Source organism: Tachypleus tridentatus, chromosome 5 (assembly GCF_004210375.1).
Source record: "Tachypleus tridentatus isolate NWPU-2018 chromosome 5, ASM421037v1, whole genome shotgun sequence".
In the NCBI taxonomy this organism is placed as follows: Eukaryota; Metazoa; Arthropoda; class Merostomata; order Xiphosura; family Limulidae; genus Tachypleus; species Tachypleus tridentatus.
In genome coordinates, this window is record NC_134829.1 from 25,378,612 (window position 1) to 25,397,179 (window position 18,568).

Sequence of the window (18,568 nt, forward strand, 5' to 3'; positions counted from 1 at the left end):
AATAGTGACTTTACACACTCCATCCTTATATAGGTGCATGAAACAGGACATTGTTTCAGACTAATTTAACTTATTGTAAGTTTAACTTTGTATCACTTAAAATGAAAAGCAAAACAGGAGTTTATTAAGACCCAATAAACGAGGAACGGAATTACTACAATTAAGAAACTTCTTTTCGCCATGATATTTTCCAATCTGTTTGTTAAAGCTAACATTATCATACTGTACACCTTTAATAGTGATAGAACAAAGGCCATACGAAAATTTGTAATGAGTTCTCATGAGCTAATGAATCCAAAAATGTTTGGAAGTTATCATGTTAATTTTATTTATTAATAACATTTACGATGTCTAACATATCGTTTTATTGTGCAGTGTTATATTTATGTCGTTTGATCCATCCCATTCTAGTGCTATGTAGGCATAAAATGTTTTTTTTCAAAATTGAAGTATTCCTTAGTAATTATTGTATGATTTTTCACGCTGTTATTATCCAATTACAAACACAACCTTAATACTAGACTGTGACAAATACTGGTCCGGAACGACACCTATAAAGAATGAGTTTAAATAATAATTTGCCGCTCTAAGCGGCCAAATCCAACATTGCTCATGATTTCCTGGGGTGTTCCATTGGATCAAAGAACTACCAATCACAAAGAGACATTACTTAGCCAGGAAGAAGGTGATGATGGCGTCTGGAAAGGAGGACGAGATTGCATAGTGAACGTATTGACCAGGTAAAGTAAATTTTAAAGAACTTTATTTGAGCATCACAGACTTTAAAAAAAATACTATCAGAAATGGGCGTTTAATGGTTTCGTTGTTGCACTGCCTTCAACAAAAATGTTTTTCATAGTGCAAAAGTCAGTTATAGCGTATTTAGAATAAATACGTCGACAAGGAAGCAACATGGCGAATAATGCTTCTTAGCCTCACACCATGGTTCTTCGATATCTTGACTAGTGTTATTGTTAACCTCGACCCTTTTCTCATTGACCACACCACGTGCTCTTAAATCGCTACTGCTGTAATTGGTCAAATCATCTCAAAAAGACGATGTGATTGTTTAACACAAGCGTACTAATAAATACTACAAATTATAATAACTCAAAACTTAACACTGGTAACAGTATTTCACTATTTTAAATATAATTTGCTATTTAGTATAAAATGTAACGTTTAGTCCCATACAACGATATTGCACAGTTAATTACTTGATTTAAAGGAAATACAGAAATAGCCGAGATGTGAATTAACTTAAGTCATTTATAATTCTCAAATAAAATATTTTATATCTGTTCTTTAATTACGTTTGCTGTTAAGAACATATAAGTGATAACTGATGGGTAAATTGCTTGACAGCATATAGCTTTTCACGAAGTATTTTTTAATTTTATTATTTGTAAGTAAAACCTTCACTTCATGTACATTTTGTGAGAGACAACTCGTGCAAGTAATTTAATGCTCCATGGCCTTATGTTAATAAAATATTATAGGAATAACTTGAATAAAATTTTGTTTATGAAATTTGAGGTCAGTGCAACAGTGGTCAAGCTAAATTAATTTAAAATATAAGGTTGCACAAAACCACGAACACACCCATCTAGAGGATTTAACATATCTTGTTGTCTACCACAAAGTATTTATACCTTTAGATTTATTTTATTAATTAAAAGAAAAAAAAGCTTTAATATGTCCCTTTTATTAATGGAACAGAAAAAAGACAACAAAGACCCAAATTGTTGTGGAAATGTTTAAGATTTAGATGAAGCTGGAGTAATAAACAAATGCAAAACACCTCTAATAACTGAGGATTGAGCATCATCTAGGGCTCAGCTGTAATCAACATTTGTGCCTATTTGGAAGAAAAGATTATTCGTTGTAAAGAAAATCTGTTGTTATTGAGTTGTAGTGTGGAAGTAGGGTTACTTTTATGTTTTTGGCAACTTTTTCAAATATGTGACAGCCTAAGTAACATGAGAATGAATTTAGTGGCAAGTTGGTTTCCTTAATAATAACATTTATAGTATTAGTTATATATTTATAATAAATGTTTGACTATTTAGTGGTAAATTATTGTGAAAAACTATATTTTCAGTATTTCAAGTGAAAGATTAGCTTGAGGATGCAAGATATTAAGATCAAGTAACTTGATGAAAATGTAATCCTAGAATACACAGAACATTTGTGATTATAAAACTGTATGAAGTCTCTTAGAAACAAGGATACATTATAATTACAAAAATAAATGTAGCATTTGGTCAGTGTTTTAGCAAGGGTCAAAATTTCAGATTACATGTTATGAAAAAAGTCTAAATGAGAACACAGTAATTCTTTAAGTTTTACAATAAGTAAAGAACTTAGATGATAGAAAGATTGTACTGTTAGTTTAAGTAAAGAAAACATTAAACTAAGTTAACTAAAGAAAGAACTGTATCTTCAAATTATTAGTAAAACTAATGTACTTATGTCCACAACAAAATGTAAAATTGCATGTACAGTAATAACAGAAACAAAAGCAAATAGGATAAACCTGAAAAACAGGTTTTCAAGTGATGGAGTAACTTCAATTGAAAATTAAATGCAAGTGAAACCAAAGGTACGTGTAGTAGTCAAGATCCTATAAGATTATTATTATAATCTTATAGTATACTATAATATACTATAATCTTATAGTATCTTAAAATATCACTAAGCTAATTGAGTGAAACATTTTTTTCTTTATCAGAATCTTGTGAATGTTGTGCCATTATCTGATTTCCCAATTTACTATATGATTAAGCTATCTTATTCTTAAAGAAGAAGGAGAAAGGAAATGAAATATACCAAAATGACTGTATTTAATGAGAATTGGTAACGAAATTGTTCGTAAAATTAGCGAGTTATAGTTGAAGTTAACTTGTTTTTATGCACCCTGGTGCTAGTTTTGAATTTGTACATGCATAATTTAGGATCTTTAATTTAAAGCAAGTTACATATACAAACTATTAAAAATAAGAAAAATTTAAGGTGTCACTGTACAATAAACTCAAGTGTATGTTACCAACTATATATGTAAAAAATTATTGTTCAGAATTTGGACTTAGTGAGCTTTTGGATTAGGATGCTGTTAGGACTTAATCAGACACTAGAAGTATATCCATATACGTGAGAAGAACATTTTCTCTTATTATTGGTATAGCTGTATTTTTATACTGTTCAGTTTATTTATTTATAGTTCTGCCTATCTTGGTTTACCTACCTCCAAGTTTCATTTTTCTTTTACAGTATTGTTGTCCTGATGTATGTTTGCATATGTAATGCATCTTTTTATCTTTTTCATTTCTAAGTTTTATTTTGTGAATATCAAATATTTTATAGCTTTCATCAATTTCAATATAATCCTTTTCTCTCTTCCAGGCAATCAATATAAATACATTTGTAATCTTTCACATTATTAAACATGTAGGCATGCATGTCACATGACAAAAGGTTCTACAGGAACAATTCTGAGAAATGTGTAGTGTAAGAACAGCCTTGTTTTTAGATATACAAAGATTATTCTTATTACCTTTAAGAAAGTTACTGTCACAAACCTCTACCAGTAAAAAAATGCTTAGTAATGTATTCATTCTCCACAGAAATATGCAAGTCATAATCATAATACCTGTGCAAAGTAATTTAGTTTTTAATGCTTCAACATTAAGCTTGTTAAGGTTCTTATAAATCAAACCATTCTTCACAGTATTAGAAGTATGCTTGCATTTCCGTATCAATAGCTCATGCAGTTAATGTATATGTTGACTAATGTTACTATCTCTAACATTTTTTGCTTGAAACTAATTCCACAACACACTTACCATCCACTGACAATCTAGCTGTTCTTCAACATTGGCTTTGTTCATCTAAACACTGCACAATCTAGCTGTTCTAATTAAAGCAAATCTATATTTTTACATAAGAGTAGCTTTTACATTTAGCTTTTTTATATTTAAGTTCAGAGGGTGCGAAATCTAATTTGACAAACACTGAAAAAGGTTAAGAACCACTGATCTAAACATTGTTCTTACTTACTCCAGTCTTTCATACCCCACTTAAATACCCTTGGCAATATCTAATTTGCAAATTTCTCTACCTTCACCAAAGTGCCATCTATCCTGGTACTGCATATAAGCATCTCACTTTGATATTATAATCACTTTTTCTCGACAAAGCATTGGTCAGTATTTTCTCTGATGAAGTGTTTATAAGTTATATTGTTAGGAATTGGGGTTTTCACATAGCCTTGTGGATTTTAGTATAGTTATAATTTCAAAAAATAAATCAGATGTGATATTTTGTTTCTCCTTTGTTATCTAGTGTCTCTGTTATTTAAGGGGAGGGTACCTCAGCTGAAGCTGTTTGTGTTTGCTAATAGATGGAGACACTCATTTGGCCTGGGGTGTTTTTTTTCCTTGAGCTTCTGAAGTTTTGTTTTTGTTGTTTTTTTCTTTATCTTGGGGAGAATTTAAATTCTGTGTTTTGACACTTTGCTTTACTAAGTTGGCTCCTCAAGTGTAATTTGGATCCACTTCCTTCTCCTTTTGTTCAATTAATAACTTGGATTTGTGAGATTTGGAGGCTTTTCTTTGTTCACTTACAGTGTTGGTGGAAGGGGAGACTATTTAGTTGGACTTTGTATCCTCTTTTGTCTGTCTGTTTGTCTTGCCTTCTAGTGGAAGCTTTTTTTTCTTTTTGAATCCTACTATGAGTTGTTGGCAGAGACATTTTTATGAGATTGGTGTTAATTTTACATAGGTTGTCAAATCAAGGAAGTTTATACAAGAATAAAGGAGACAAAGTTAGAACTAACTAAAAAAAATAAACCAATATGATATTTTTTTGGTAAAGGTAAATCCTACAACCTTTTTCATATTGATTGTTCCAGTTTACAGTTAGCAATTAATGTCTGACCAAATCTGAATAAATATCTTCATTTTGCTGTTAATAAAGCTATTCCTGTCTTTAGCAATTCTAATTGGTAGTGTACTGAGTGCTTAGATAGATCCATGTATAAAGAACCATAGTTTTTTCTTATGGAAGTTAGGTTATTAGTGCCATTTTTTTGTGTTATGTGAGCTTTGAATAAAATCCAAAATATAGTTCAAATTGCATAATGTTAGGTACACTTAAAGCCAGTTGTATTACAAGTGTTTATGGTAGCAATCAACAAACAAATATGGCTGAAAATAATTAGGGTTGGTTAGTCCAGTACTAGGTCAATAAGGCATAATAATTGCTTCTTACTTGTTAGTGTTGTTCTCTTCATTTGGAAAGAAGTTTTCTGAAGAATATAGTGACCTACCTACTTGAGGATATTTTCAGGCTTTGAGTGCAAGTTACTGTTGGAATTTAGTTCAGAAATCTACCTATTTGTAGTTTTTGTCAAGTAACACTTCACTCTCTAAATTTCTACATCTAAGAGTAAAAATAAAAAATTATTTTATGGTTAATGAAAGATAAAATTGTTATTAGGTATTACAGCTAACAGTTACCACCATCATAAGTTGTGAATTCAGTGTTGATATAAGTCAAGCTAACATTGTAGCTACTAATCAGAGTAGCTTACAAAGTTTTGATGGTAACTTTCTTATTGAAACTACTTGGCTAACATATCTGATAAAGATTTTGTCTTTCCTTGTGTCAAAAAGCATTTTGTTTTATACTCTTAACTTCCTTCATAAAGAGTTGTTTCCCCTCTCCAGTCCATACTTCTCCAACTGAAGGAAAAATAGTCCTTTATGAGAAAAAATTGTTACTACAATTCATTCAAGCATAAATTGGTGCAAGTTCACCAACCTGTGCTACCTCAAAATAGGCTTCTAAGAGTGAATGGAATGTTTTATGTTCAATATTTAATGACATGAACATTTGTTATGATATAGAGGAATAATCGAGAGGAAGACTAAAAAAATATGAGCTTGTACTTACCATTAATGCCAGATTTTAACCTTGCATGTTATATTTTTATCTTGCAAGACAGCTCTATCCAGCATAACTTTCATCTTTGCACCTTAACAACAGACCAGCAGAGTTACTGACAATCTACAGGTAGAGCTTAAGTTCAAGTTGGTATTGCTTATGAAGGACACAAAGGCTCTACACACATTCATTCTCAACTTCAAGTCTTTTCTCTCCACCACTGAGATTTATCCTTTCACAAAAGGCAACAGATTTCTTGATTTAAGCTCTCAAAAAGAGTGAAAGGGTTATATATATTTTCAGTTATTTTACAAGTCATTCTCATTTAAATATTATTCAGATATATGTGGATCAAAGGATACTGATTTGATTTCACAAAGAAAGTTAAAATTATCTCTCTCTCTCTTGTTATCAGTAGGTGATGAAAGTTCTTTTAGATGTTCATTGTTGAGACTTTACCCTCAGACCAAATGTTGAAACTTAGTTAAGCAGCAACTGCTTGGTTATTTTTTCAAAACATTTTACCTATTCAGTTTTTGGAATTCTTATGAAATTTCCAATAAAATTACATGTCTCTATGACAAATAGCTTTTGAACAATAAGTTCAATAAAAGTCTGGGTCATCATTCATTGAACAAATTTTGCATCTTGACCAGATGTGGTTAAAACTTTAGTTAATTCTCTTCCTGCCTGAAACATTTTATTCCAAATTTGTTATAACTTAATGTCTTGTTATAGAATGACCATTTATACAACCTCTGTTTAACCCCTGGTAAAGTGTTTAGGAACACCTTATTGTTTATCTCAAAATATTATTGATATTATGGCTATTTCCTTTTCTCACATAATCTGTCATTTTTTGATAAATATCTCACTTATAATTATTTTTCATATGCTGACATTTAGTACTGAGGGAGAAAGCTAAAGTATGTTATTAAAGTTGTTCTCAGAATGTATCAGTCCTCAGGGCACATAGGTACCTCAATTGTTTTTTAATACCACCCTTCCTCTATTCAAGTCTTCCAGCTAGTAAAAACCTTCAGATACTCATTGATTTCTTTAGTAAAGGTGGATACTATTTTTCACTTACTGTCAGGTTTTTCTAGATAAATGTATCCCCCATTTTATTAATTTTGATGTTAGAAAAAATTCTTTTCAACTGGAATGTCCTGAATATGAGAGAGTTCATCAATGAGTGACATCAAAAGGTGGTAAAAGAAGACATGATTAACAATTATCAATCCAGAATTAAGTACTAAACTTAAATTTATTGAAGATTGGTGTAGATTTTATTGCATTTCTTGGTTTTTCTTTGTCTGTTACTCATACCCACTCTTATTTCTTTTCGACACTTTGTATCATTCATCAAACACTTTATTTTTTTCCAGTCATGTAGTGAATTTCCTGTTTATTCTTGAATAATACATCATTTTTCTTCTCTTAAGGTTTATATGGTCAAAATGTTGATTAAATTTTCTTTGTCATCAGAAGCTTTAACTCTTTGTATTTATAAAAGTTTTTATTCTTTAGACCCTTTCATTAGTTGTATGTATTAACTTTTATTAGTCTTAGTTAATCAGTTTTAATCCTAGAAGAAGTTGCTTAAACAGAAAACTGTTTAGTTTATGACAGTTCCTTTTAGTTTATACACACACATACTTTGTCAAAGTACTGTACTTATGCTTATTTGATTCAGTAACAATTGCTTCCTGAAATGGGATGAATACATTTGTTGTTTTGTTTATAAGGGCACCATTTCCTTGTTATTAGCCTCCTAGTGGCACAGCAGTATGTTTGTGGGCTTACAACACCAGAAACTGGGCTTTGATACCCATGGTGGGCAGAGCACAGTTAATTCATTGTATAGCTTTTTTTCATAACTACAAATCTCATCTTTGGTATAAATAGATTTTTAAACTAAATATAGAGGGTGTCTGAAAAGTCTGGAACTATGGGCACTTCATTGAATTTTGTAGAATCTGTTCTGCACTCTGTTCTTATGATGTGAAATAAGTTTGGAGTAACCCTTAAATGGCAGCCATCCTCAGGTTACCTACAACATGCTTGCTGTTTATGGGCTGAGAGAAGGAATAACTTAACTTTTTTTCATAGCACAGTGATCTGCAACATATTTGAACTGAAAAGCAGCAAATTACCTTTGGTTCTAGACTTTTTGAACACCCTGTAAATTACATATACCTACTTGTTTTTTGTAGTTGTTTTATTGTTGTTACATTTTTGTGAATTTGATTTATTTGTTCTCAGAGTTATTTGGTTAAAACAATGATGCATATTTTAAGCTTTAATTTTATTTCTAATTTGCAGAACAAAATTCTGTACTCACAGCATTAAACAGCAGATAATGGACACACATTTGAAATCTGATGCTGAATGCATGGGAAAAGATCCAGATAAACAAGTGACTCAAATAGAAAACAGTCAAGCACTGAATCTCATCAGTGAGCAGGCAGTGTTATCAGTGGTCAGCAACTCCTCTACAGGAACAACTCCTGTAACTAGTAATATTCCAATCACATATGTAGTGACAGGTTCATCCAGCTCAGTTCAGCTTTGTGAAGGGGAAAAAACTGGGACAGGGCAGTCTGTAACACCCCTGATATCTGCTATGACCTTGGACGAAGAAAATTCGCCTGCTCACTTCCTTCTGGAACGGCTAGCTTCAGGTGAGTCTGTATTAAAAAAACTTGTGTATTATGAATATTGAGTTTCACTGGGAAAGCTCACATCAGGAAGGCCTGTGTGGAAGATTTCTAGTTTTTAGTATTTGCACTAGTACTTGCATTTCTTGATTCTCAGGGATCAAACAATATGAAAAAACAGGGTCATTTTTATTTTTAACTGAAACAAAAAATAATTTGAATTTCAAATATTCTCATTTATTACATACCAACTGTAATTTGACAGAAATTAGAAACTATAGTAATATAAAGATGATAGTTTAAAACACCTACCACAGTAATACAGAATATAATTAAGACTGGTTAATTGTATTTTAAAATTTTCTACAGTATGTAACCTTACTTATTACATTTTTCCATGTATGAGACGTTAATGGTAATTTTTAAAATTTTGGTTACTGTACAGCTCACCTTGATAAGGAAAAGAGATATTCTTTACTGAAACTAGTTAAAAAAAGTTTTGTTTATGTAGATAAGATTATAATGAAAAAGTTGGTATTACATCTGATTTATAGGCGGTTTGAAAATATTTGTTTGCAGATTAATGAAATAAACAAGGACAGCAAAGTAATGGGATAACGATCCATATAATAAAAAGAGAGAGAGAGAGAGAACCAAAATCTGTGTAATTTCACACAGTTGGTCAACAGAATTTCTTTTACACAGTCATACCATCTAACCATTTTTAGAGTAATTTTCTCACTTATCATTTTCATTATATATTTGAGGTGAATTTAATAGTAGCTCTATTCAAATTTCAGCATTATTTCTTCACTTGGGTGTGACCTGTTTCTCAGAGTAGGGATCATTTAGTAATTTGACTAAATATAAGCTCTCTTGAACAACCACAGTGGTGTAACTTTGGCCTTATATGATGATGAAAATACATTTATGGTACATTACCTTCTCTTAAATAAATATCTATTATCATTCAGTGCTGCCCTGTATGTATATGCATTCATCAACTCTCAACCAATGAAAATATGACTTATTTTTAGGGGTGCATGTGGCTCCCCCTGTTCAACTCTACTGAATTATCACTTCTGATTTGTAAATACTTGTGTTCAGATGTTCTTTCTTTTTGTGCTCTTTGACTGAATTATGATGTTAATAGTTTTATTGCCAAAATGGGATTTCTTCATTATTATTTTTCTTTACACTGAAGAAATATTTCAATCTAACTTAATTTCCCAGTTTTTTCTAACTTGCCTATTTTAAAACAAATAGTTGTTTGACTTGGATATTTCTACAATGAATTTTGAGGCTTCTGTTCCCATTTTGGGCCCCTCATTGTTTGCTGTGCGTGATAACCCATGAAGGGGGGGGGATAGGATCCTGGTCGCTGAGGGGTCCAACCCTAACACACCATTTTGGCCTTAAATTCCTCTAAACAGGTGGCCTTGGGGTGGGTCAATCAGCTGGTCCACTTGGGCTAGGGTCAACCAAGTACCAGTGTTGGATGTTTTCAACAGGTGTTGTGGACATTGTATCTGATGCTGGTGTTTGGGTATGGTGCTCACAAAATCCTGGCATTGCTGCAGAATCCTTATTTGGCATTGTAGTGCATTCCCTTGCAGGTGGGTGGGGTCAGTGGGTACCGAAATATATTTTTTATTATTATGAATTCTCCAAATAAAAACTTAAATAAAATAGTGAAAAAACAGTCCATAGGTAAACAACTATGTCTTGAAGATTCTGAGCAGTAATCTTCAACATCTGTAACACCTGTTGTACCTCATTTTCTTATAATACATTTTCTTTCAGACAAACCTTAGGGCAGTTGTCTCCCTTTTTCATTCAGAAGGGACAAGAGGGATTTGCTGGCTCTCAAAGTCAGTAAAGAAGCTTTGCTCTGGTGACGTATTGGTGGATACATCCACATCTCAACACAGTGAACACCTCTTACATTCAAAGGCAATTAGGGATATACCTATTGAGGTTACACCTCATGCTACTTTGAAATCATCACAAGGAGTTTCGTTGAAAGGGATTTGAAAAACATCTCAGAGTCAGAGGTTCTCGCTGGTTTCTCTACTAAAGGAGTTTCTGCAATGAGGCTATCTCCACTCACAAAGATAGAATTACGATGCCAACCAGTATCCTCGTTCTGACATTTACATCACCATGTCCACCTGCCACATCGAGGCAGGTTATCTTAATTGCAGGGTACGGCCATACATTCCAAACCCTCTCCAATGTTTCCAGTATCAGCGGTTCAGTCACTCAAAGACATCATGTCGTGGTTTACTTAATGTGTGCTCATTGTTGCAATGACATGATGAGTGTGAAACGGACCCTCGTTGCATCAACTGCAATGGCTCTCGCCTGTCCTACTTTTGTTCTTGCCCTAAATGGTTGGAAGAAAAAGAGGTGCAGCATTTGAAAACAATTCATAACATTACTTACCCTGAGGCTAGAAAGTTGCTGTCCACCACTTCATCTCGGACGTATGCTGCTTCACTTCGTTCCACAACTACAGTGGGAGTGTAGACAGATCCCTGCGTCTCCAAAAGAATCATTCTCAAAACAAATGAAAAGTCATTTGACCTCCATTGTTAAAAAAGTTAATGAATGAACTTTAACACCCATCTCTGTCCCTAATGTACATTCTGGCAAATCCCAAGATCCACTTCCTTTGGTTTTGGGTACAGGCATTTCCTTGGATAAATCTTCTTCTCCCATCCCAAGATACAAAAAATGATCTTTTGTTCACATCGTCAGTCGCTGGAATCCTCTTCCAACAGCAAAGACCTGCCCAATCGATCTGGGGGAAAAGTACATAAGGTCGACAGACCTCCCTCGAATAAAGACAGTAAAGAAAAAAGACGTAGCCGTAAATAGAAGGGTTCTCCACCCAATTCACCTACACATAAATAAGAATGGCCATCTTGATACGATGGAACTGTCGAGGTTTGTGTTCTAATCTGTATGACATTAAAGCACTGATTGCTTCCTACTATCCTGTATGTCTTTCCTTACAGAAAACATTTCTGAAACCTGCTGATACAGTCATCTTTCAGCAGTTTTCTTTATACAGAAATGACAGGCTGTGTGATGGACGAGTGCATGGAGGTGTGGCACTGTTGGTTGATTACCATGTGCCCACCCTGTCTTTGCCACTGGACACACCATTGGAGACCATAGCCATCTGTTTTTCCTTGGGTCATACAATCATTGTTTGTTAAATCTACCTGCTGCCTGGAGAGACATATGATCAAACAGACCTTGATGCTTTCATTGAACAGCTGCCATCTCCCTTTTTAATCCTGGGGGACTTTAATGGACATCATCCCCTCTGGGAAAGTGCTGATAATGATGGGAGGGTTGCTCCATAGAGCATATGCTCTCTGATCACAAACTTTCTCTTTTCAATAATGGTTCTTATATTTATTGTCATGCACCTAGTCAGTCCTTTACTGCTATTGATCTCAGTTTGCTCCCCTTCACTATTGTTCTCCCACTTTTCATTGAAGGTCAACAGTAATCTGTGAGACAGTGATCATTTTCCTATAATTTTGAGAGAGACTGGCCGTGGTCAATACCACCCAACCTGCAAGCCCCGGTGGAAGCCTGATCAAGCACACTGACCCTCTTTCACTTGATTCTGCCATCATCTATAAGTCATCAGTAGATGACTGTGTGGCAGCAGAAACTGACTATATTATACAGGCAGCTGCTCAGTGTATTCCTAAAACCTTGACACATTTTCCATGATATTCTCGTCTGTGGTGGAATCCTGCCTGCCACATGGCACAGAAGGCTCAAAAATGGGCCTGGGATACTTTTGTAGGTATCTCACACTCTCACACCACATCACTTTCCAGCAGGCCCGTGCCCATACTCTTTGAGTAAGACATCAAAGCCAGAAAGATTTTTGGATTAAGTTCACAACAGGCATATCTTCTACCACCAGTTCCAAAGTTATATGGGACAAGATTCAAAAGGTCAGTGGGCAATATAATTCTGTCCCCCTCACGATCTTGCTCTCTGATGGCCAGGAAATAGCTGATATCCGGAGCATCATCAATACTCTAGGTGAAAGCTTTTGCCAGACATCTAGCACTTCTGCTTCTTCCTTCACCTTCTTACCCATCAAGACTCAGGTAGAGTGATCACCTCTTTCTTACGAGCTGATTGTCTCTATGACTGTAATTGTCCCATTACACTGGTGGAACTCAAACTGGCCCTTAATCAGTCTGGCAGTAAATCGGTTGGACCTGATGATGTACACTGTGAAATGCTGCACCATCTATCTTCTCGTTCTCTTGCTATTCTTCTGATTTTTTTTAACTGGATCTGTGAGGAGAAAATTTTTCCTGATTGCTGGTGCCAGGCAATTGTTATACCTTTCTCTTAGCCTGGAAAGGATCCCAAGATTCTTTCAAACTACCATCCTATTGCTTTGTCAAGCTGTCTTTGTAAGACCTCAGAGAGGATGGTTAATGCTTGTTTGGTTTGGTTCCTCGACTCAAACAACCTTCTCTCACCCACCCAGTGTGAGTTCCAATGACAGCTGTCCACCATGGACCACCTGATTTGACTTGAAACATTGATCAGAGAAGCCTTTCTCAAATGACAACATCTTGTATCAATATTCTTTGACATTGAGAAAGCTTATGATACAACATGGAGGTGTGGCATTTTGTGAAACCTCCATATTTTTGGGTTACATGGCCATTTGCCCATTTTTATTAAATATTTTTTAGTGGACAGGAGATTCTAAGTTCCTTTGGTTTCAACACTTTCCCATTTTTTATATAAAGGAACTTGGAGTCTCTCAGGGCTGTGTTTTGAGTGTCACACTTTTCAGTATATTAATGCCATCACTGAACAACTCCCTCTTACTGCTGCAAACTGCCTCTGTCTCGACGACTTTCACAATTCAAATCAGTCATCAAACATGAGGTATATTGAGAAGCAATTACACACTGCCCTCAGTCATTTACTGAAGTGGACCACAGCAAATGACTTTAACTTCTCTCTCTCTAAAACTGTTTGCATGCACTTTTGCCACCAACATGGTATTCATTCTGATTCTGAACTCCATATTGGTGAAGTTGTGCTTCCTGTGGTCCCTGAGACTAAGTTCTTGGGGCTTATCTTTGACCTTAAGCTGACCTTTATACCACACATTAAGCAGCTATGGGTGTACAAGAGCACTGAACATTGCTCATGTCCTCTTTCCTCCACTTTAGGAGCAGATCAGTGTTCTATGCTAAAGATATATTGTGCTCTTATTCGATTGAAACTCGACTATGGATCACTTGTCTATGACTCTGCCAAGAACTTGGCCTCAAAGATGCTGGACCTCATTCATCACCAAGGACTTTGGCTTGAGATCCTGCTTCCAACCTGTGTTTTTCCAAGGTTGTACAAGATTTTTTCTCTTTACAAACTGTTTCACATGTTCATCATCTTTCTCACCCTTAAGTGGGATTTTTCTCCAGGTTTAAAAATGACAGAGTATATCCCAATATTTTATCACTTGTCACCCTTCCTTCAGTTCATTTTCCATGGGGTGGTTTCTCTGTTCCATGCTCTGCTCTTTGGTATTCAGAGCATTTGTTTGTCACTAACATGCTCTTGGGTGGAAGCTTTCCTCTCAGGATTCATTGAGACTGACTGGATAATAATTTTATTATTTTTATTTTCAGGAGTCCTTTTCCCTTTTTTTAATGTTTGTGGTTTGAATCCTTCTCTGTGACAAGTGGTGTTTCATCAGGTATTGCTTAACTGCTCAAATCTGCACTGACAAGCCATGTCAATTTCCATATAATAATTCCACTGCAGAGATAGAGTGTTCCACAAGATTTCTTGTAGGTTTATCCTTGCAATAGTATTAATTCATAAGTTTGCTCTTCCAGGACCATACCCATGCACTTATAACATGGTTAAAGCAAAAAGGGATAGCTGCCCATCCCTGCCTTGTTGTATTGAATAAAATGGTCTGGTTTTCTTTTAAAAATAGGGTTTCATGTTCACCCATTACACTGTTTCATGTGTTATTGTTTCTCTGTACTCTTCACAATGTTTCATCCCCCTTTCCTTCTTGTGGAGTTTGAGAGTCCTTACCACTTTGTAGTTCCAAGCCACTGCAGAGGTGGGCCATGGAGGCATCCTTCTAAATGGGTTAATGAAATATAAACAAAATGTAAAAATGATTACAAAACCATTCATTTGAGTGTAGGGTGATGGTGTTCTGCTGTTGTAGATGACATGATATCTTCCAGTATGAAACATAAGAATCAATGGAAATGAGATATCAAAATTGCAGTTCACCCTTTTGATGGGGATTCCTCATCCTACCCTGATATGGAGGTTAGTTTTCAATGTTCTGGGTTTTCAATTTAGAACTGAACTAATTAGTGTTAAGTCCTCACACATCTATTACAAATGGATATATTCTTCCCTCATTTATACACTATCAGTGTTGTGGGTCACAGAGGAAGTAATTCTAAATTGTTACAGTTCTTTCCCTGCTGCTGTTCCTCAATGTTTGTTACTCTTAGGGTGTTAATGTGCTTCTGGTAGTTCCTGTCAATTTCACTTTTGGTGGAGATGGTTTACATTATATAGACACTTTTTTTTTATATTAGATGTTGGGCTCCTGGATCGATGTGTCAATTTATCATATTCACGTATGCCACATTCATGAGTCAGGGGTACTAGATTCCCTCTGGTTTCATGAACTTATGGTGAAGATGGTATGATCCTCTTTCTGCCCCATACCAGATGGTTGATATTTGGATTGTAGATATCTTGCCATTAGTACAATACTCTTTCCTATCCCCCCATGGATGTCAGTTCCTGGTGACCTGAGTTTTGGATTGTAGTCAACATACTGATAGCATGATCCTCATTCTATCCCTGTGTGGATGTCAAGTCCCAGTAGCATTGGTCTTGCATATAATTGACTCACTGTGTATGGTCTGTCACATCAGTACTCACTCTACACATAGGGGGCACATCCTTTACCCATTTTTTGGATTGAGTTTTATAAATATTGCATGGTTCAAAGCATTTTATGGCCATAATTCTCTTTCAGTTAAATGCACTCATATTTTTTCTGCCGACATATGCAATTCTTTTTATGATGGGCAAAGAATATGTAAGAGTATACCTAGTTCAGAAGAGATGCTGTTTCCCAAGTCAGATCTTAGAATCTGACTGTCTTAGGTAATTTCCTTTGGGTGCTGTTTTTTTTTCCCTCACACCAATCTTACCACCTATTTAGTGTGGGATTCTATTTATTTGAAAGGAGGTAATGTACCATGTTGGAAGTTATAATTTTTCTACATTGAATATGTATTTCTGATAAGTACTTACCTCTGTTTGCACTTTCACCTCCTCACTGAAAACTGATGCTTCCATCTTCTGACAAAACTTGAAGTGATAATTTGATAGAAATGAGTAGATGGAGCCACATGCTTTATGAAAGTATGTGGCACTCCTGTTGGTGGAGGGCTGATACATGAGAGATGCATTGGAATAAGCTACTTCCATTGGAGGGAGTAGAAAAATTGTGGCATGTGTGAAAAATGTTTTGGATAGAGAGGGCAGCACTGAATAATAGCCATTTATTTGAGAAAGGTAAGTACCTATCTGAAATGCATTTTCAGTGCAGGAAAGTTCAAACTTTGGAAAATATTTTATTTTCTAGTTATGGAAACAAAACCTGCTAATATTGTGTGAATTAATGATCATGTTTTAAGACTTGGGGATGCTTTGACAATTGTGTCCATCATTGTTGTGCAGTAGGGTTATACTTCCCTTAACTAGTGTTTGACCAAGCTCCAGAAGTACCTTCCTCATGTGAATTGTTTTTTGTTGTACAGAAAAGATGAGTTCATTTTGTTTATGTAATATCATTATGTTCTATGTTGAGCAGAAAATTATCAGAGTGAAAGTCAGGCTGTACTGTAGTTTAAAAGTAAGATAACTAATATTAATGATATTGTTTGTAACAGAAATTAAGATTGAAAACTCAAGTCCATTCAGCTTATGAAAGGTCAGAAGTTTAATTAGGAAGGTAGGTTAAATGTCACAGCCAGTCAGACCAAACCTCTACAATCTGTAGGTAGCATGTATGTCATTTCTGAGCATTTTTTCCTCTACTGCCAAAATGTGCTTTTCGAAGTGTTTGTGATTATGAGATCCATGCAGATTTTATAAGATATTAGCTAAGACCCATGACAAAGCTGTGCCCTGGCATCAGCATTACAGCTAAGCAAGTACATCCATTTTGTATGTACGTTAACTAAGTATGTAATACCTACACAGAAAATCCTGAAAAATACTCTTGGATAAATTTGAATAACAATGCATTCTTTTCTAGTGAAGGATAGGTTAATTAATAACTATCAGTTTTGGATTTTTACAATGTATCATACAAGGTGAACAGCAATAGGTTAATAACACCTGGCAAAATTAATGCTTTTTTGAAATTACTTGAAAATATTAAGGTTAAAAGTACCTCATTTCTTTTTTATACAGTAAAAATTTGCTTCCATGCTTTAACCATTGTGTACTTAAGCAGAGTAAACAATTATTACTCTTTTAGGTGGATCACATATGGAACCTTTGAATGGTGAGACAATCCAGATTGGAGTTGACCCTAGTACTTTAGTGGGTCTTACTCAAGAGAATGGAGTCCCTGTGTTGTTGGAAGTAACTGAAAATTCTGATACTGATGTTGTACATTCAAGAGGAGACTCGGAAGCTGTGATGACTTCAATATGTACAGGTTAGAACCTGTCATCTATTTAGACATAATAAAATAAACATAAAAATCATATGAGAACTACATAACCTATTTTTTCTTATTATTATTTCTGAAAAACTATATTCAAGCTATAATGACATGAGTATCTTTTTGTTCTGATTGGAGTGCACTTTGTCCATGCAGTGTTTGAGCAAATTATGAAACACTTTAAAAAATGAGGGCAATTTTTAGTCTGAGGTTAAGCTGAACAAAAGAAATTAAGAACCCTGTGTTGTTATGTTGTATCACTTGTTTATGCTGAATTTTTTGAGATACGGAAACTATATTCATGATTTAGCCCACTACCATGAGGGGAAAGCACTTTCTAACATTCAAATAATTCATCTGCTCCTCAACTTTTGACGTTTTGAGGTGGAGTTGTTGGTTAACCTGAATAGATTAAAGTCTCCTTGATGGGACAGGGTAAGCCTACACACTTACAACATCAAAATCCAGCATTTTGTTTTCCTTTCACTTCACTTTGTTGGAAGACTCTTGGGACTACCAACTTCACTGATGATGAGGTAGATCCACTGTTAGCATGCACATTAGTTAAATTTTCAGCTTCTATGTTCCTCCTTGTTGTTGGAATTACAAATTTCATTGGCTTCTATAGGGTCTCATAATTACACCCTTATTCATAGGTCTCAACATCAACCCCTTGGTATATTGGTACACAGTATAAATTTTGTTTATGTTCAAGGGTTTCCATGCTATACAATGATTGTTGTATACCTTTAGAGTTTGTGAGTGTTTGGATCCAAAAATTTCTGGATGTGTGGTAACCTTAATCATTGACCCAAGAACACTGCAGGTTATTGAGTCAGAATTTGTCATTCAGTTCACATATTCAACACTGTTTTCCACCTAGCTTGTAGGGTTTCTATCTCCTGCAGATTATTTGGATTTGGAACTTAGTTCTAGGGCTACCAGAATTTGGTTGGTTTTGGATTAGTGAGAGAGTCATACTAGTTCTTCAGAGGTTTTATTTCTATCAGTTGTTGGGCCCACCCAGACAGGAAATTAGTGTTCAATCGTCATTGTTTCTTATCCATATAAATGCCTCAATTCTGCAAAATTCATAAGTTATGCAATCTGAGTTGACATTTTTTACTGGAATTGTAGATGTCCAAGTTTTCCATAGTCAGCTTCTATCTGCATATTG

General features: G+C 34.7%; 1 protein-coding gene across 1 annotated transcript in view; it reads left to right on the forward strand.

The window, feature by feature from the left end:
- The first annotated feature begins 582 nt into the window (after positions 1–582).
- Positions 583–18,568, forward strand: part of LOC143250751 (uncharacterized) — a 40,853-nt gene continuing 22,867 nt past the window's right edge. Inside the window, exons 1-3 of the mRNA XM_076501707.1 lie at positions 583–740; positions 8,269–8,627; positions 17,203–17,385. Coding sequence (XP_076357822.1) covers positions 613–740; positions 8,269–8,627; positions 17,203–17,385 — 670 coding nt within the window. The 5' untranslated portion in view covers positions 583–612. The remainder of the gene's footprint in view (positions 741–8,268; positions 8,628–17,202; positions 17,386–18,568) is intronic.